This window comes from Esox lucius, chromosome 14 (assembly GCF_011004845.1).
Source record: "Esox lucius isolate fEsoLuc1 chromosome 14, fEsoLuc1.pri, whole genome shotgun sequence".
NCBI classification, from domain to species: Eukaryota; Metazoa; Chordata; class Actinopteri; order Esociformes; family Esocidae; genus Esox; species Esox lucius.
In genome coordinates this window covers 33,019,435-33,038,542 of record NC_047582.1, presented here as the reverse complement: position 1 = coordinate 33,038,542, position 19,108 = coordinate 33,019,435, and the positions used below count along the sequence as shown (strand labels likewise).

The 19,108-nt window shown below is 47.4% G+C and overlaps 1 protein-coding gene across 2 annotated transcripts; it reads left to right on the top strand.

Annotated features, from left to right (window-relative positions):
- The first annotated feature begins 263 nt into the window (after positions 1 to 263).
- si:dkey-12h9.6 (macoilin-1) lies at positions 264 to 18,868 on the top strand. Of its 2 annotated transcripts, none has more exons than XM_020053718.3 (11): positions 264 to 495; positions 3,111 to 3,252; positions 3,603 to 3,729; positions 10,112 to 10,235; positions 10,653 to 10,831; positions 12,124 to 12,610; positions 12,808 to 12,966; positions 13,941 to 14,114; positions 14,899 to 14,917; positions 16,141 to 16,318; positions 17,187 to 18,868. In XM_020053718.3, the coding sequence occupies exons 1-11, from the start codon at positions 419 to 421 to the stop codon at positions 17,375 to 17,377; spliced, it is 1,857 nt and encodes a 618-aa protein (XP_019909277.2). In that variant the 5' UTR covers positions 264 to 418; the 3' UTR covers positions 17,378 to 18,868. The 2 variants fall into 2 exon arrangements, with proteins under 2 accessions (XP_019909277.2, XP_010876730.2); XM_010878428.4 differs by having other exon boundaries at positions 14,899 to 15,025.
- Positions 18,869 to 19,108: the final 240 nt, after the last annotated feature.

Below are 19,108 nucleotides of genomic sequence, written 5' to 3'. Positions count from 1 at the left end.
GCTTCTAATAGATCGGTTGTAGGCCTACCTAACCGGAAAGTGACATTATGGTAAATGTGTTTTCAAGCTAAGCTCCTCGATTTTTGAGATACATTTCCTTTACTATCATACTTTATGAAGTTTCTGCATATCTTATCCAAGTATACACTAAGACACACCATGGTCATTCCCCTCGGTAAGACGCGGTGGGTGGTGATTAGTGACCACAGCAAGTGTCCGTGCAGTCGCGCACTGGAGACGTTGAAGTACAGAGCATGCGCACAGTATCATCAGTACCATTCGCGGCGGAGTTTCACCAAGACCCAGTCAAAATACCAGCTTGTTGTTGTCTAAGGCCATCCAGATTTGTGTTTTTCCTCACATCGGTTGCCGCTTTATGCGGTGTATTACTTAGGGCACAAGCAATAGAAGCCATAAAATGAAGAAACGTTATGTGGACGCAAGCAGGCTAAGGAAAATGAAAAAGATCAAAATTACGGAGAAGATATCTGAAAGGTTAGTCACTACTGAGGTGACGCATCTACCGGATGCCGTTGCTTTTGTTGTTTCTGGGCTTTGTGTAATGCACGTCTTCATCATTCTCACCTGGCGGCTGTTATTTTTTTATCACAATAATTTGTTCATTTTCACTTTAGGACATTGTAAACAGTATTATTGTAGGCAAATAGGCCTACAAACGTTACAACTAACTTGGAAAAAAACCTGTGTGATGTTACTTGAATGTGGATAGTGTTTTTCATTACAGTCTTGTAGTTAGGCTAGTCCAAGCGATCGAGCTAATCGCATCGGTAATTCTATCGTAGCCTACCATTGTTGGCATTATACATTTTTGCAGTTTTGCCGAACAATATGATATTATGAGGCTATTATGAGGTTATATTACGGATATTGTTTCTTAAATGAGGCTGAATCAAAATGACAATTGTGTAGCTATTATTATAATGTGCGCACTCATTAATAGATATACTTAAATGTGGCCAACGTATTTTCTATTTCAAACACTTGTACGGTTACAGACGGCGTCTAGACCAATAGTCGATGTCCTCTGTGATAGCCAGACAAAGCGCTTAGAAGTGTTATGGAATTTTGCATTATTAGTATCAAATAGGGTTTATTTGTAGCAAAAACGATGATTAAAAATGAACAGTCAGTATGTAAATTAATGTGTATTTAGTTGCTTATCCTGATTTTTCCTTTTGTAATCCTCGGAGTAGCCTATGTGTTTTCTTTCAATCCCTGTTGATCTTATAAATGCAATAAGTGTAAGGTGCAGATTTAATGAGTGAATGCTGCTCTGAATAAGAGCGTTTGGTGAATTACTAATATTTACTGTAAATGTTAATTATTTTCCTTTTGTATTTGGGGAGGTGATGCACATTGGATGAAACGTTGTCATGGTTACCAAACAAAAAGGGGGCGACGTAATAATGACAGCCTATGGACTTGGAGAGCGCACGAACAAAGGAGTTATTGAAAACAAGACATGTATAGCCATTAACACAACAATGGACCCATTATCTTATCGATTTCGAAGTGTGTCTTTTCTCCAAGACCAGTAGGCTACGTTCCCAAATATTAAATTATGTCACTATTTAGTTATTAAAACGTTTACCTAATTGAGAAAAATTCTAATATGAGATAATGAATGACTAATTTAATAATGATTATTGAATTTTAGAATGCATCAGCCTTCTGCCTTTTTATGTAGTAAAAGATTGATTAGTCCTGCACACCATTCACACAAAAGTATCTTTTTTGTTTTTCCCTTTTGAAAGCAGTTCCGCGACGTGCTACATTTTAGCGCCAGCCAAGTCACGTTTATCTTATATACGGACAATAAGTCCACGTCATAGCTGGTGTAGAGAAATGCTTTTGGCTCAGGCTAATAATGCGTTGAGTAACAGATACACAATCAACAATGAACAATTGCAAATTACTCAAAATAACAAAGAGTCTGTGAAATAAATACCCTATTGACAGCAGAATATGTAAATACATTAGTGATAGCTCTGTGTGTCTGACAGTCTGCCCAGTAAAGTTCTCATTTAAAGACAGCTCCCAAACTTACAGCCTGTCATTCAGTGAGTTAGTTACCTGTATCTCTATGCCACTTCTTAACATAGCCAATCTGATGAAGTCTGACATTCCGAAGGGTTTGATGAAGGAATCCTCAATTGATCAATCACATTAATTTCATGAAGCCCTTTCTACATCAACAATTGGCACAAAGTGCGTGTACTCAAAATGTTGTCTTGTGCCAGACTAAAACCACAACTAGAAGATATTGATGCCCAGTGGCTTGGAAAAACTCCACAATACTCAATCACACCGAGCCACTAGTGACTCATTGAGTTTTTCAGACGTTGAACTCAAACCCACTAAATTCAAGCCGTGTGAAAATCCGTGCAACGTGAGCCAGCATTTAGTTAGGAGGCACGGCGTACAAGGTGGTTGTGTTTGGAAGACTCTGCTTGGGGGGGGGGGGGGGGTTCTGCGCTGTGAAGAGATGAGGTACAGTAAAAACCTGGGAAGTAACCTAGAGAGGAGCCAGACTCTGAGGGGAGGCCTGGCCTTTATGAATCATAAAGTTAATAAATTGCTTCTTCACAAGTTAGGGCCTGATTCTGACTTAAAAATGTACTGCATTGAGTTCAGCCATTTTCGGTCGTTGCTGTGGTTTATTTTTCCCCCAGCTGAAAAGAGGACTAAGTACCAACATTTTTTTTATTAAGCTACACCTAATGAGTTTCGTCGGAAGAAATCCCCAACCCCACTGGTCGACATTGTCTCGGTGACAAACAGCGAGTGCACAGAAACCAGCCAGTTGCTCTGCACTTCGTGGACTACAGGCTGCCAAATCAAAGGGACTCCTTTAATATAAAATTGTTTTTGACAGATGTTAATGAGTGTCTAGGACCTTGTTGTGGATTCTTTTGGCTATGCTTTTGACCAGGGGGCCTTAGTTCAAATAGATATACTGTTTTGGGCTCACTTGCCGACACCCCCATTTAGCCACAGATCATCAGCATGAAATGTTTGCCAATGTCGCAGCACAATTATAAGATCCACACATTTCCCATGATTCTGTCCTCTTGCCCTTGCTTTTGCAGCGCCTACACCTTTCTGAAGTTCATGGTAGTGTGGACTCTGGTACTGTTGGCTGATTTCATACTGGAGTTTCGACTGGAGTATCTGTGGCCCTGTTGGCTGTTCCTGGGCAGTGTCTATACCACATTTCATTGCCACGGGCTGGTGAGTACATCATCAGCTATCCACGTCCCAAATAGCATCCAGCATTGAACCTTAGGTCTCTGGTCAATAGTAGCATATTATAGTAGCTATATAGGGTGCCATTTGCGATGCAAGCCTAAAGGCTTTAAAGGACTGGAGACAATAGCAGTCAGGGATTAATTCGAGAGATTGCTTGAAATAGTTGTAGGCCTGGCAATCTGTTGTGAATGTTATAATCCTGTTATACACCAAAGCTACGGCACGGCTCTTCCACAGAACCAAAGCAGTGAAGCAAGACAGAACATAGAAATGTCGCGGTCCAATGTAATACCAACCTAATTCACGGTCTCTCTCTTCCCTCTCTGCGGCAGGTGATTAGTCTGGTGTTTGTGTGCGCGGCATTCACCCTGGACATTTTCTGTTTGATTTTTGTTCCACTTCACTGGTTGTTCTTTGCAGCCAGCACCTACGTCTTATTTAATTACATTTGGCACACAGGTAGGTTGTTTCAATCAAGTGCTACAAGTAAAAAAAAAAAAAAAAGTACTGTGTATTTGTTCATTTGGATTCAAGAAGGCCTTAAATAAGGATAATTTGGAATGTTATAAAACTGGCACTCCATTCTCATTTTAACCTCACCCGTCGTTCTGTCCCTGAGCAAGGCAGGTCTCCCATAAGTCAGATTGAAACAGGTGATATCTTATGTTAAATATGTCATCATATTACAGTGACCGCCAGAATTATTGGACCCCATGATAAAGATTAGCAAAAAAAGGCTAAGAAAAAATTATACTTGACTTGAATCCATGGTGCCATGAATTCAAACCAGGTTTCCAGGGCTTTTGGAAGCAAAACAGCCCCACAACATCACACAGCCTCCACCGTACTGCACAGTGGAGATTAAATTATTTTCTGAATTGCTGTGGGCAGTGCTTGTGTCACGGCTTCGGGGTGTGGGAACAAGGAGGAGCAGGAGAAGGCGTGGTAGAAGGATATTTAATGGTATCCAGGAGAGATATACAATATATATGGTACGAAGCGTCGCACAGCTCTTTGACACTGTCGGAGACAATCACACACAAAGACAGGGGGAGCAGAGGGAACATATATACCGGGGGGAAACAGCGATGATGAGGAACAGGTGCACTAAACGGGACACAGGTGAAATGTATGATGAGACGGTGGTGTCAGAAAGCCGGTGACGTCGACCGCTGGGGCCCGCCCACTGCAGGGGGAGGTGAACCAGCAGAGGTCGCAGTTGTCACAGTACCCCCCCCCTGACGCGCGGCCCCAGCCGCGCGACGACGCCGGCCTCGGGGCCGACCCGGGGGGCGCGGAGCAGGGCGGTCCGGCCGACGCCGATGGAAGTCGCGGACAAGGACGGGAGCCAGGACGTCCTTCACCGGAACCCAGCTCCGCTCCTCCGGGCCGTACCCCTCCCACTCCACGAGGTACTGGAGGCCCCCCGTCCGGCGCCTCGAGTCAATGATGGAGCGGACAGAGTACGCCGGGGCCCCCTCGATGTCCAGAGGGGGAGGGGGCACCTCCCGCACCTCACACCCCTGGAGGGGACCATCCACCACCGGCCTGAGGAGAGACACATGAAACGAGGGGTTAATACGGTAGTCGGGGGGAAGGCGTAACCGATATGTTACCTCGTTGACTCTCCTCAGGACTTTAAAAGGCCCCACAAACCGCGGGGCCAGCTTCCGGCAGGGCAGGCGGAGGGGCAGGTCCCTGGACGAGAGCCAGACCCGGTCGCCCGGCCGATACACCGGGGCCTCCCCGCGGTGGCGGTCTGCATTGGTCTTTTGACGGCGGACAGCGAGCCGGAGGCGGGATTGTACTGCCTCCCATGTGCCCGCTGCCCGCCGGAACCAGTCGTCCACCGCAGGGGTACCGGTCTGGCTCGGCGTCCACGGCGCCAGGACCGGCTGGTAGCCCAGGACACACTGGAAAGGCGTCACGCCCGTGGAGGAGTGGTGCAGAGAATTCAGTGCGTATTCTGCCCACGGCAGAAACTCTGCCCACTCCCCCGGCCGGTCCTGGCAGTAGGACCGGAGGAACCTACCCACTTCTTGATTGACCCGTTCCACCTGCCCGTTGGACTGGGGATGGTAGCCCGAGGTCAGGCTGACCGAGATCCCCAGGTGCTGCATAAATGCCTTCCACACCCTAGACGTGAATTGGGGACCCCGGTCAGACACGATGTCCTCGGGCACCCCATAGTGCCGGAAGACGTGTGTGAACAGGGCCTCCGCGGTCTGTAGGGCAGTAGGAAGGCCGGGCAGAGGCAAGAGGCGGCAGGACTTCGAAAACCGATCCACAACGACCAGGATGGTGGTATGGCCCTGGGAAGGGGGGAGATCTGTCAAGAAATCAACAGAAATGTGGGACCATGGCCGTTGTGGAATGGGCAAGGGGTGCAACTTGCCCACAGGTAGGTGCCGGGGTGCCTTACTCTGGGCACACACCGAGCAGGAAGAGACGTATACCCTGACGTCCTTAGCTAAAGTGGGCCACCAGTACTTACCGGCCAGGGCGCGCACTGTTGGCCCGATGCCAGGATGACCGGAGGAGGGAGATGTATGCGCCCAGTAGATGAGGCGGTCGCGGACAGACGCCGGCACATACGTACGGCCCTCAGGGCATGTGGGCGGAGAGGGCTCGTCGCGCTGCGCTCCGGCGATGTCCGCGTCCAGTTCCCATACCACCGGTGCCACAATGCATGACTCCGGGAGCACGGGAGCATCATCCACTGGCCTCTCCTCCGTGTCATGCTGGCGGGACAGCGCGTCAGCCCCGACGTTCTTACTCCCCGGCCTGTAGGTGAGAGTAAACACAAACCGGGTGAAGAACATAGCCCACCTTGCCTGGCGAGGGGTCAGCCTCCTCGCTGCCCGCATGTACTCCAGGTTCCGGTGGTCAGTCCAGACGAGGAAAGGGTGTTTAGCCCCCTCTAACCAGTGCCTCCACGCCGACAGAGCTCGAACCACGGCCAGCAGCTCACGATCACCAATGTCGTAGTTCCGCTCCGCCGCACTGAGCTTCTGGGAGAAGAAGGCACAGGGACGGAGCGTGTTACGACACCCCGTCCGTTGGGAGAGGATGGCACCGAGCCCACAATCGGACGCGTCCACCTCCACGATGAACTGGAGCGACGGGTCGGGATGGGCCAGGACCGGAGCGGTGGTGAAACGATGTTTCAGTTCCACAAACGCCCGCTCCGCGTCCACGGTCCACCGCAACCGGGTCGCCCCCCCTTTCAGAAGGGAGGTGATCGGAGCCGCTACCTGGCTAAAGCCCCGGATAAACCTCCTATAGTAATTGGAGAAGCCTAAGAAACGTTGCACGTCCTTAACCGTGGTTGGGGTCGGCCAATTACGCACGGCGTCAATGTGAGGCTCCTCCATAGCCACACCTGTGCTGGAAAAGCGATAACCCAGGAAGGACACAGACGACTGGAAAAACAGACACTTCTCGGCTTTCACGTACAGGTCATGCTCCAGCAGTCGAGCCAGCACTCTGCGCACTAACGAGACATGTTTGGCGCGGGTGGCAGTGAATATCAAGATGTCATCAATATACACTACCACTCCTTCGCACAACAAGTCTCGGAATACGTCGTTGACGAAGGACTGGAAGACTGAAGGAGCATTCATCAACCCGTACGGCATCACTAAATACTCGTAATGGCCAGACGTGGTACTAAAAGCGGTTTTCCATTCGTCTCCTTCCCGGATACGCACCAGGTTATAGGCACTCCTGAGGTCTAATTTAGTGAAAAAGCGGGCCCCGTGCATCCTCTCCACCTCCGCAGAGATCAAAGGGAGAGGGTAGCGGAACGGAATGGTGATCTTGTTCAGCGCCCGGTAATCGATGCACGGGCGCAAACCACCGTCCTTCTTTTTCACAAAAAAGAAACTCGAGGAGACCTGTGACTTGGAGGGCCTGATGTAGCCCTGTTCCAACGCTTCCGCAACGTAGGCGTTCATAGTCTCCGTTTCGGTGCGGGACAGTGGATACACGTGACCCTTCGGGAGTGCGGCTCCGTCAACGAGGTCTATCGCACAATCCCCCAGCCGGTGTGGTGGCAACACAGCAGCCTTGGCTTTGGAGAAAACCGTAGCCAAGTCCCTGTATTCGGGGGGAATGGGCACGGCGGGCGCACTGTCTGGACTTTCCACCGAGGTCGAGCCAACGGAAACACCCAAACACCTACCCTGGCACTTCCGCGACCACCCCGACAGACGTCGACTAGACCAGGAGATGAAGGGGTCGTGTAGGGACAACCAGGGGAAACCTAAAACGACTGGGAACGTGGGAGAGTCGATGATGTGGAATGTAATGGTTTCGCTGTGTCGGCTGTCGGTAATCAGGAGGAGGGGAACAGTGCAACTCGTGACCAGACCGGACCCTAGTGGCCGGCTGTCTAAAGCTCTCACGGGCAGGGGGGTGTCGAGGTCCTGGAGGGGTATGTGCGACCGTAGGGCAAAAGACCTATCCATGAAATTCCCGGCTGCGCCTGAGTCTACCAGCGCCTTACACCGGGCAAGCAGCGGAAATCCGGGGAACCTAACAGGGACAGTGCACATAGAGAGGGAAGAGGTTAGTGGTGAATGTGCATGTGCTACCTGGGGTGATGCGGAAGTGCCCTGCCTGTCGCCTCTTGACTCAGGGAGGGAGGTGCGGCGTGGTGCAGTATTACGGCCTCGTTGCCCCCTGGAGGCATTCCGCACCTGCCCTCCCCGACGTCTGCCCGGCAGTGCAGCCGCCCCCAATTCCACGGGGACGGCGGTGACGGGTTGGCAGGGTGGAACGGGCGGGCCTCTACCGGGACGTCCTCGGGCAGCTAGCAGGTTGTCGAGACGGATGGAGATGTCCGCCAGTTGGTCAAAGGAGAGGGACACGTCTCGACAAGCCAGCTCCCTCCGGACGTCCTCGCGTAGGCTACACCGGTAGTGGTCGATCAGAGCCCGCTCGTTCCACCCCGATCCCGCTGCCAGGGTCCGGAACTCCAGAGCGAACTCCTGCGCCGATCTCGTCTCCTGCCGTAGGTGGAACAGTCGTTCACCCGCCTCTCTCCCTTCGTGCGGATGGTCAAACACGACTCGGAAGCGGCGGGTGAACTCAGCGTAGCTGCCCTGGGTGGGCTGCTCGAAGTTCCAAACGGCGGTGGCCCACTCCAGGGCTCTCCCGGACAGGCAGGAGACGAGTGAAGAGATCTTCTGGGCTTCGGTCGGCGCAGGATACAATGCCTGGAGCGCGATGTCCAGTTGCAGCAGGAAACCCTGGCAGCGGTCCGCCGCCCCGTCGTAGGCCCTGGGTAGCGGAATGGCCATCGCTCCCGTGTTGGGCGGCGTGGCTTGGGGAGGCGTAGAGACGGCCGGTGCTGCGGGGTTCCGCTGGCTCAGCTCTAAGCGCTGCACCGCTTTCAGTACGCTGTCCATTGCAGCGCCTAGGCTGGCCAGCATTGTTGAGTGTACTTGAACTGCCTCCGCAACACCGACCTCGCCTGTGGCTCCTTCAGGCTCCATATCCTTGTTGTAGTATTGGTGTGTGATTCTGTCACGGCTTCGGGGTGTGGGAACAAGGAGGAGCAGGAGAAGGCGTGGTAGAAGGATATTTAATGGTATCCAGGAGAGATATACAATATATATGGTACGAAGCGTCGCACAGCTCTTTGACACTGTCGGAGACAATCACACACAAAGACAGGGGGAGCAGAGGGAACATATATACCGGGGGGAAACAGCGATGATGAGGAACAGGTGCACTAAACGGGACACAGGTGAAATGTATGATGAGACGGTGGTGTCAGAAAGCCGGTGACGTCGACCGCTGGGGCCCGCCCACTGCAGGGGGAGGTGAACCAGCAGAGGTCGCAGTTGTCACAGCTTGATTGGAGACAGTTTCTTCCAACAACAAGACAATGACCCAAAGACTATTTAGTGTAGACACAGTCAGCTGGTATTCTGTCTATAATGGAGTGGTCAGCACTGTCACCAGATCTCAACCTTGAGTTGTTGTGGGAGCAGCTTGACTGTATGGTACGTCAGAAGTACCCATCAAGCCAATCCAACTTGTTGGAGGTGCTTCAGGAAGCATGGGGTGAAATTTCTTCAGATTACCTCAGCAAATTGACAACTAGAATGTCAAAGGTCTGCAAGGCTGTAATTGCTGCAATTGGAGGATTTTTTGATGAAAGCAAGGTTTGAAGGACACAAATATTATTTCAATTCAACATCATTATTTCTAATCTTGTCAATGACAATACTTCCCATTCATTTTGCTGTATTTCCTATTCAAACAAATTTCATAAATGTTTTCATGGAAAACAAGGACATTTCTAAGTGACCCCAGACTTTAGTTTGTCATTTGTGTTATTACATATTTACACCACGTTAAACAAGAAGTCATGGATGACCACTTAAGAGTTCTGAATGACTGAGATTAACTTGATTAAAAAGAATACTCTAGACCAAAGGGAATATATACTTTTATTTAGATTTTATCTGTAATAATTACTAGGGGTTTTTCTTTAAACCATTTCATGTTCATTCAAGATTTGATTTCTGTCATAATTTGAGTGGAAGATCAAGCAAAAGAAATAACAATGACATTTATTTATAAGCTTTTTTGCTTTACCAAGGGGTCAAAAATTCAGCAGGACACCATATTATATACATCAAAAAAATAAAAAATAAAGGTTTTAGCCAGTCTTCGAAGTTGGTTTAGTCAAATCGAGTGAACAGAAATGTTGGCATTTTAATTTACCCATTAGGCCTGCTGGTTTTTTTCACAAACGCACATGAGCTTTGTATTTTACTTTTCTTCTTGGTGAATAGTGATAAAAAACCTTGATGTTTCTTCCTTTCAGAGAAAGGCATCTGTATGTCGACGGTTTCCCTGTGGGTGCTATTGGTGTACACGGAAGCTTCACTCAGGCTCAAAGACCTGAAAAACTCCCACGCCAACCTGTCTCATCTCTTCGCCGCGCACTGGTAGGTCGACTGAATACGAAGCATTTATCACAGAACACCCCCCCTCAAGCAGATTCTTCCGAACACAGCCACCTCGTACGCCGTGCCTCCTACTGAAATGCCTGCTCACGTTGCACGGATTTTCACACGGCTTGAATTTAGTGGGTTTAAGCTCAACGTCTGAAAAGCTCAATGAGTCACTAGTGGCGCGATGTGATTGAGTATTGTGTTTGTCATGACACGCTACTCGCGAACCATGAAAAGACCTAAATGTAGGCCTTTATTTACTCTGGAAACTGCGAAATAGATGCTATGGTACTCACTTCGCATCGATTGGATTTGGGAATCATGCACTTGCTTTGTTATTATCAATCTAATACTTTTCACACCTGACTTGTGTCCCCCCCCCCCCCCCCGCCACCAAACACCACCCCCCAGCATTGGTTACCCTGTAGTCTATCTGGGGTTTGACGCTACCTGCTACTTCACTGGCATCTTCAAGCTGCGCGCGCAGAAGAATGTGCAGAGCGAGAACGACTTCCACACGCACCTCCTGCAACAGTCCCTGCCTCTGGGTCTGCAGCTTTATCCTTGGGGCTTCACGGAGGGCGGAGGCAGTAAGTACGGGGTGGGGGTGTGTGGGGGGGGAGGGGGGGGGTGATCCGTCGATCACTCGGGTACTCCGCAGTCCTCACTGCTGTGAGACGAGTTTCCCGGTGACAGCACCACTCTGTCGGATTGACTGGACGGTAGCGGCAGTTGGTTTAATAATGTGTCCTTCAGGTGTAGGTGCCTCAAGGGTCTCCAAGGTAGCGCACCACTTAGGGAATAGGATGCCATTTAGGACGCAGCGCATCAGAGGATCACATCATTGATTAATCCTCCTCTTTACTAGCAGTGTGTGTGTGTGCAGGAGGCAGCCATTTTGGATCTCGCTGTGAGTCATTTATATTTATTCAGAGGCATTGTTCCGTAGCCAGTGGATCACTGTTTGTACTGTTTTTTGTACTGGTCCATCGTGGGAATCGAACCCACAACAACCCTAACGGTCAAGTGCTGTGCCCTTATCAAAGGAGTTGCATGGGACATGAGTTCAGTCATTTCTAGATACTGGCCCTCATTTATGAAATGTGCGTACGATCAAATTTGATCTTAAAATTATGATATGATCATTTCACCAAACAGAGCTGGTATTTATCAATATCATCTTAGTCGTATCCTTATGACAAAAGTCACGTCTGGTTGCAGACTGTCTAAATCAACGTCAAAAAGACGTCAAAAAGATCATGCCTGATTCACAATAAGACCATCATCACGAATAAGCAAATGTACTTGCTTTGCCTTGCTTTGCTTAAGTCACTCATGCCTATGCTATCAACATACCTGGTGATTATAAATGGTCAATGCAATTTCGGTTCGGTGTCTGGCATCTTGATTAGCTAACAGGTCATAAATTCACTCGTGAGAATATTAAATAAACCAGTGGTTGTGTGGAGCGGTTACCCTAGTAATGGCCGAGCTTGCTCTTGTAAATGTCCTTGGCTCTGGGCTGAGTAACGAAAGAGTAGGCGATTCCATGACCACGCCGATTTTTTCACAGAGAATGGCGAATGGTTAATTAGCGGTTTTAGGCTATAATTTATGCTGAAAGCTGTCAATTTAAAGGTTGATTATCGCCACACCTGCATAAACTACGGGTGTGTCACATGTAAATCAGGACAGGTGCAGCGTGTTCTCATGTCCACAGTTGTATACGTCTAGGCTCATTTTGAGGAAGTGCGACAGCTTCATAAATCCCACTTGGAAATGATCGTAAGTCTCTCCCCACGCCTCAATGTGAGATCATTTCTGAAAAGTTTTCATAAATGAGGGCTGTTGTCTTTGGAGTAAAGCCCTTGTCCCCCTGCAGGCTCCAAGTTGAAGCCCAAACATGAATCCAGCCAGTACCGGTGTCAGAACAGCGCTGTGGCGTCAGATGAGAGCCTCACCGTGGACTGCCTCCAGATCCACAGCGGCGGGGAGCAGGGAGGAGTGGAGAGGACCGAGGAGGACACGACACTGGGAAGGTCAAACACCCAGCTGGCCTCATCCTCCAAGCTCAAAGACAACGCAAGCGATTTGGCTATAGGTAAAGGGTCGATGGAGTCCTTGGCACCCCCCGATAACCTACCCCAGGAGGAACAAGGTGGAAAAGTCCCCCAAGCCGTCAAAGCCTCCTCTTCCTCGCCGAAAGCACGCAGGATGTCCCCCGCCTCCTCCAGCGTCCCTTTGCCACCTCCGGGCAGAGCTGACAGGAAGCAGAAGAACGGCCCCAAGACGGTCAGCCCCAGTCGGGATGGTGCTGACAAGGGTCCCGTCCTGACAAATCTGAATCCCCACGCAGACCAGATTACTAAGTAGGGAGACTCACTTGGGTTTCACTGGCTTTTCAAACCCATGAAGACAAGTGCATGAAAGGATTAGCGTGTTAATAAGCGTCTCTCTTTGCACCCAACCCCTTCTCTGTCATCCACTCTCTCATTCCATCTCTTCCATCCTCTCTCTCTCTCATCCCCCCTCTCCCTCATCCCTGGGCTTCGTCCCGGTCCCCCAGGCTGGATCAAGAGCTGAAGAGGCTGAAGGGCGAGCTGCAGGTCAGCAGGCAGTGTGAGCAGGAGCTGCGCAGCCACATCTGTAACCTAGGCAACAGTGAGCGCGGGCTGAGGCCGGAGGTGTCCCTGCTCAGGCAGAGCAACGAGCTGCTCCAGAGCAAGTCAGTGAGATGAGGAAATGTGCCTCGAACATGAAGTGGCGCTACTGACCCTGTATGGCATACACTGCTGGTTACTCGAACGCTGCATTTATCCCTGCAGCGTCAAAGCTTAACCCATGACCCGGGTATAAAGTAGTGTGGACTTAACCCCTGAGCCTGGTATAAAGTAGTGTGTACTTAACCCCTGAGCCTGGTATAAAGTAGTGTGTACTTAACCCCTGAGCCTGGTATAAAGTAGTGTGTACTTAACCCCTGAGCCTGGTATAAAGTAGTGTGTACTTAACCCCTGAGCCTGGTATAAAGTAGTGTGTACTTAACCTCTGAGCCTGATATAAAGTAGTGTGTACTTAAGCCATGAGCCTGGTATAAAGTAGTGTGTACTTAACCCCTGAGCCTGGTATAAAGTAGTGTGTACTTAAACCCTGAGCCTGGTATAAAGTAGTGTGGACTTAACCCCTGAGCCTGGTATAAAGTAGTGTGTACTTAACCCCTGAGCCTGGTATAAAGTAGTGTGTACTTAACCCCTGAGCCTGGTATAAAGTAGTGTGTACTCAACGCATGAGCCTGGTCTAAAGTAGTGTGTACTTAACCCATGAGCCTGGTCTAAAGTAGTGTGTACTTAACCCATGAGCCTGGTATAAAGTAGTGTGTACTTAACCCCTGAGCCTGGTCTAAAGTAGTGTGTACTTAACCCCTGAGCCTGGTATAAAGTAGTGTGTACTAAAAAGGAAATAGCGTACAAGTGAAGTCCTTACCTAAGTGTATGTTATTGATAGCATTTCATCCCCAGTGAAATGGCTATTGGATGCATGAAACATGAAAGACAGGTTTATTAATCAACATGGTTGGTATTTTACCATAAGGTGATGACTGCAGATTTGAATGCTCTGCACTTGTGCATGGATGTTTTAAGCACCCATTGCTTTTGGTGGCCGGAGTCCCTCTCCAAATATCGAGGTTGGACTGTGTTTCAGGATCTTGTGTCTGGCCAAGGCCAAACAGAAAGACAAGCAGACCAGCGCCATGCTGGAGAGGAAGACCAGAGCGGAGACCGAGGCCCGGCTCGCCGCAGAGAAACAGCTGATAGAACTACAGGCTCTCAAACTGGAGGAGGCGGCCATCTTGGCGCGTAGCAGTCTACCAAACAGGTATCGCGCTCACCTTCTCACCTTTCGCCAGCTCATATTCAAATGTGTGCATTAATCAACATTGGCTACCAGGAAATGCTTTTTGAGGCTGTGCAAATATAATTATTTTCCTGGTCCCAGTTCTGCAGGACTTGGCAATGCACTACATGAGTCAGTTCTGAAGTTCTCAACATTTTTGGGGCCAAGTACTCCCTTCCTATTTACACGAAAACCCAGCTGGAGAGACGGAAAGCGCATGACTAGTTTCAATATGACTTGTCAGTTGAGTGCATGGAAAGGAACAGGTTAATGGCCCAAGTCAGAGTACATTGCATTTGTGCATTATAATTCTTAATTTGTGGGGAAATGCAAAGTTTGAGTTAAAAATATATTTCTAAAGTACTGTGGATACCAATATCCCCATAAGCCCTTAAAACGATGTTGCCAATGTGTAAAGAGTAGAAGAAGAATATTACACTGTTTTTTATTGCACCTTAACATGATATACATAAAAAAGTTGTTCATTTCATTTCTGCCCCAGATCATGCCTAATTCCACCATCACTTGCTTTATTTTAATTTGCAGTATTACTAACTTGCTTTTCATTGCAGCCTGTAAATAACAACCCTAGAAAAAAAAAGTAAAATGATTTTAACCCAACAAAAACAGATGGATTCGTGAAATCCCAGACCTCGTAGAAGTCCTGACGTCTTTAGCTGTGGATGGTGTCAGGTGCGCCACAATCATCTCTGAAACACTGAAAGACAGCATGTCTCTATTCTCTCCATCTCCCATCGTGACGCAGGCAGGAACACTCTGAGACGGTAATGTTAAGGAAAAAGGAGAAAGACCTAGAAACAGAGTACAGACAGCTGCAGCTACAGAGTGAAGGGAGAGAGGGCCGTGTGCTAGCGCTAGAGAACAAATTGGAGGTAAACAAAACGACTACTGCTCCCTCGCGTGAGTTCGGTACGAATGAAAGTGTCGAGTATTGTGCGGTTCCGTGTTTTGGGCTTGTGTACGTACGGTGCTTGTAGTTGAAGTGGTGCTGCGTCGTATTGTGCCTCTGCGATATGCCAGCTTGTCGACGTGTGGTTATTCATGTTTGTGGATTTCAATAGCAGGGAATGGTGTTTGGGCCCGTGAATTGAGGATTTGTGTTTGCCTGAAAAGTGTACAGTTTTTAGGCACTTTTGTCATTGTATTAATAGATAATGTTTGATGTTGTCTTCTTTGCGATAATGTTTTCTTATGGTGACATACTCCACGAAGCATGCGGACATTACAGAGGCAGAAGCCACGTCCTTCATAAAACATTGTACATCCTCAAATTAATTCCAGACAGGTTGATAGTTAATTATAATGATTAATACAACCCTATTCCAATGTTAATCCCTTCGTTCGTGAGTGGCCACGCTCATGAAACATTTCATAAGAATTCAAAAAGACAAATCTCTTGCCAAAAAATACAGAAAGAATCCTCTCCTTAGTGTTTTGAAAAATGATCAGCTCACATTGTTTTCTGAATGGCTGGCTGTCCACCTACGCACCATTGTTGTTGAAAATGAATATTCCATTTATGTGCATTGGTTCCCTATCTAGCGAAGTTCGGGTTTAAATGGGGAGGGGGGCGGGGTTTCCAATTCTTTAGAACCCAGATTAATTTTAAGACAAAACAGAAACCGTTTTTAATTTTAGAGAACCAAAGCACATTCTGTTAAAAGCACCTTAGAATGACTGCACCACTGGGGTCCTGTTCAGTACTGCACACAGTTAAAAGCATGTTTTAAACAGAAAACACTTGTTTCTTACTGGACAACTCCAGATGGAACCACCCTGTTTCAGTAAATTCCAAACAGTTTCCTACTGTTACATGCCTACTGAACAATACCCAGTCACTCCATGCTCCTGTTAGCCTGCCATGCAAACTCAGTCCACCACATTTTACCACAGTGTGACGTAACACCAGTGAAACGTACCCGTTGGGGTGGGAGCCAGGCTTCTCCCACTGGGCTTTTCTGAGGACCTCTCTCCCTGCTCCCACCAGGCCCTGGGAAAGTACCGCTGTGTGGAGCAAGAGGAGCAGGACGTGCTGCTGTCTGCCCTGTCTGCCCTGCAGGACAAGGCTCAGCGTCTGGAGTACAACCTGAGCGCGGAGACACGCATAAAACTGGACCTGTTCTCAGCTCTGGGGGACGCCCGGCGGCAGCTGGAGCTGGCACAAGGTTCCGCCTCCCCTCTACACACTGACCCCTCCTTTCCAGGCCCTCATGCGCCTGTGCCGCTTCCAGATCTTGAGGCTCAGATTCTGGGTTTTGTAGCATAGATATAGCTGATTGCCAACTTAGTGCGATTTGCGCATGTACCTTGAACTCTTGACATAGATGTTGATAGACGATTTGCATTCCAGTTGCACACCCGGATCTTACGCGAGGATTTAAACCTTGTTTGCCATACGAAGAGTGTAGGGGCCTAAATGCAGTCTCCAACTAGAATGTGAATACGTGACTAATTGTGATTCAATTATGTAAGTTAAACGATGGTAACTACACTGTTAATTTGTTTATTCGGAATCGGAAGGAATATTTACAGGTTAACTTAATTGTTTTATTCCTCACACTAAAATATGTGGATTATTTAGAATGCCTATAATCTCATTTATCTTACATTTGTTGCTTCTGGGAATAGGATATTGCTATTGTTGTGTCCCAGTACTCACCTTTAATTTTCTTTGATACTCTCGCGAGGAGAGTTTTTGGGGATGTGATGTGCGGGCAGTCTGACAAGAAGAGAGTGGAGCCACACAGTTTTTTGACCTCTCTCGTGATTCTCCCTAATATTAATGATTAAGAAATTGGCCATATGTCTGTATTAATTACTGCTTATGTCAAAGTAAATAGTTGAAGTTCACCGAGTGGTCCTGTGGATTTATTTACATGGATCTGGACGAGGGGAATCTTTAGAACGTCAAGCTAAGGCTTCATACATTGGAAACCTATAAAGAGTTTAGCTACAATCATTCAGGGAATTTATAAATCAGCACTTGAATCATTGGTTACTTCTCACGCCTCTGTTTCTACCTCTGTCCCACAGGAAAAGTGATCAAGCAGGATAAGGAGATAGTCGAAATGAAACAGAAGATCGCCGAGGTCATGGCCGTCAGTCCCGGCCTGTCGTACATGGCGCCGCGGCCCGCCGTACCTCAGTACCTCACTAAGTTCCTCAACTCGGAGCGCTATGTGCTCAACCCAAGGGCACTGATGTACCAGTGTCTTAAAAAATGACACTCCATCTCAGCCCGTCGAAGAAACGTACAGTACACCGCCTTCGGCCTTTTCTTCGGCAGGGCTCTCTGTGGACACTTGTAACAGCGTCCGTCTCCGAGAGGGACGGAGGCATCCAAAAGACTTCCTGGATGTGGCGATGTTGTCACAGGTTTCAACAACATTCTCGGCCTTCGAGGAGTCGTGTACAGAAGTTCTGACAAGACATGAGCTGTCTGAGACTATTGCGTAAAGCATTGGCAAGATCAGAAACGAAATACCTTTGGCTGCTTTCCAGGTGCTTGATTCACATGAAAAGAGTCCTCAGTCCTTCTGTTCTGAAGTGTTTGAGTTCAAAGGGCTTGTGAGGTAACCGATGCCTGCAATGATGTGCTAACTTAATACAAGAGATCTCATGACTAAAGTTAAAATGACATCACTTCTTGAGAACACATTGGCTTTTCAAAGCAGTCGTGATACGGTAAACTGGGTGGTTTGTTTTGGGATTGAGCAAGATTCAGTTGACCTGAGATTGGGCTGTCTGAGCTAACTCTGCAGCTTTGTCCTGATGTGGTTGTTTTTGGATTATTTCACCTATTACATTTGCCCGATGATGTCGGGCAGTGTTTATTTAATAAACTTTTTTTAATGTATTGCCAATGGACAAACCCTTGGCTATGATGATCAGTTTTTGGGCAGTATCTCTCCAAGAGATGGGATGACTAGATCAAACCCAACCTGGCACAAAGGAACTGGTCAGTTTAAACCCTGAGCATCTTGCATTGCAGACAAAACTAAAACAAAAGCTAAAATATTTAGAGCCAAGTTCTGGTTGAAACCACAGTACCATTTACCAGTCATGTTGAGTAATGTGTTTTTTTCAGAGTAAAAGTTGATATTGTTTATAAATGACTGTAACTGGAAAGTTGGGCAGACTTGTGAATGACACATGCATAACGTGGACAATTCTGGACCAAAAATAAGGCAGATGTGCAAAATTACAAGTAAATAAGATTTATACACTGAATTTTACTATCAAAGTAGGAGGCAAAACTATTCAATGTGAGGTGTTTTGAGTTCAAGTGCTATGTTGTTTTCGTCAGGGTTTTTTTTTGTTTAGTTTTTTTTTACACACAATGTAAAGAGTTTGTAAACACGAACAAAAGGTTTTTTAGTTGATGAGAACTAACAATGTTAATTCAAATTAGGTCTCTTTGTTACATTTTGTGTTTATAGGGTGTTTTTTATCAAAACAATATTTTTTTGGCTTGATGTACTTTTCACATGAAGGTTTTCTGCTTGAATTTTGTAAGTCAATGTATTTGTCAGCATGGAATTGTGTGTGTAATATTACAATACTATTTCTCTCAGCACAATCTCCTTTGTGACTTAAGACTGTGCTGTAAGTGCATATACTGATTATGCATATACTGATATACTGATTCAAGGGCTCCAGTTTTCTTCTTACAATGCTGGTGAAACAGTTGATAATAAAACAGTTTTACCACTGAATATGCTTTCCTTAGAAATGAATAGCGCTTTAAAACCAAAACACTGGTTAGAAGATCCCAAAGTGGAGTTTAAATTAATTTACCCATACAATCTTCTCCTGTTAACAGCACAGATATGTGATCATGGTTGGGGACAATTCACTTCTAATTCAGGAAGTAAATACAATTAAAATACCAAATCGTAATAACAATAAGAACTGAAATGTCAGTCCTTTGAATGTAATTACATTAATCAGTATGT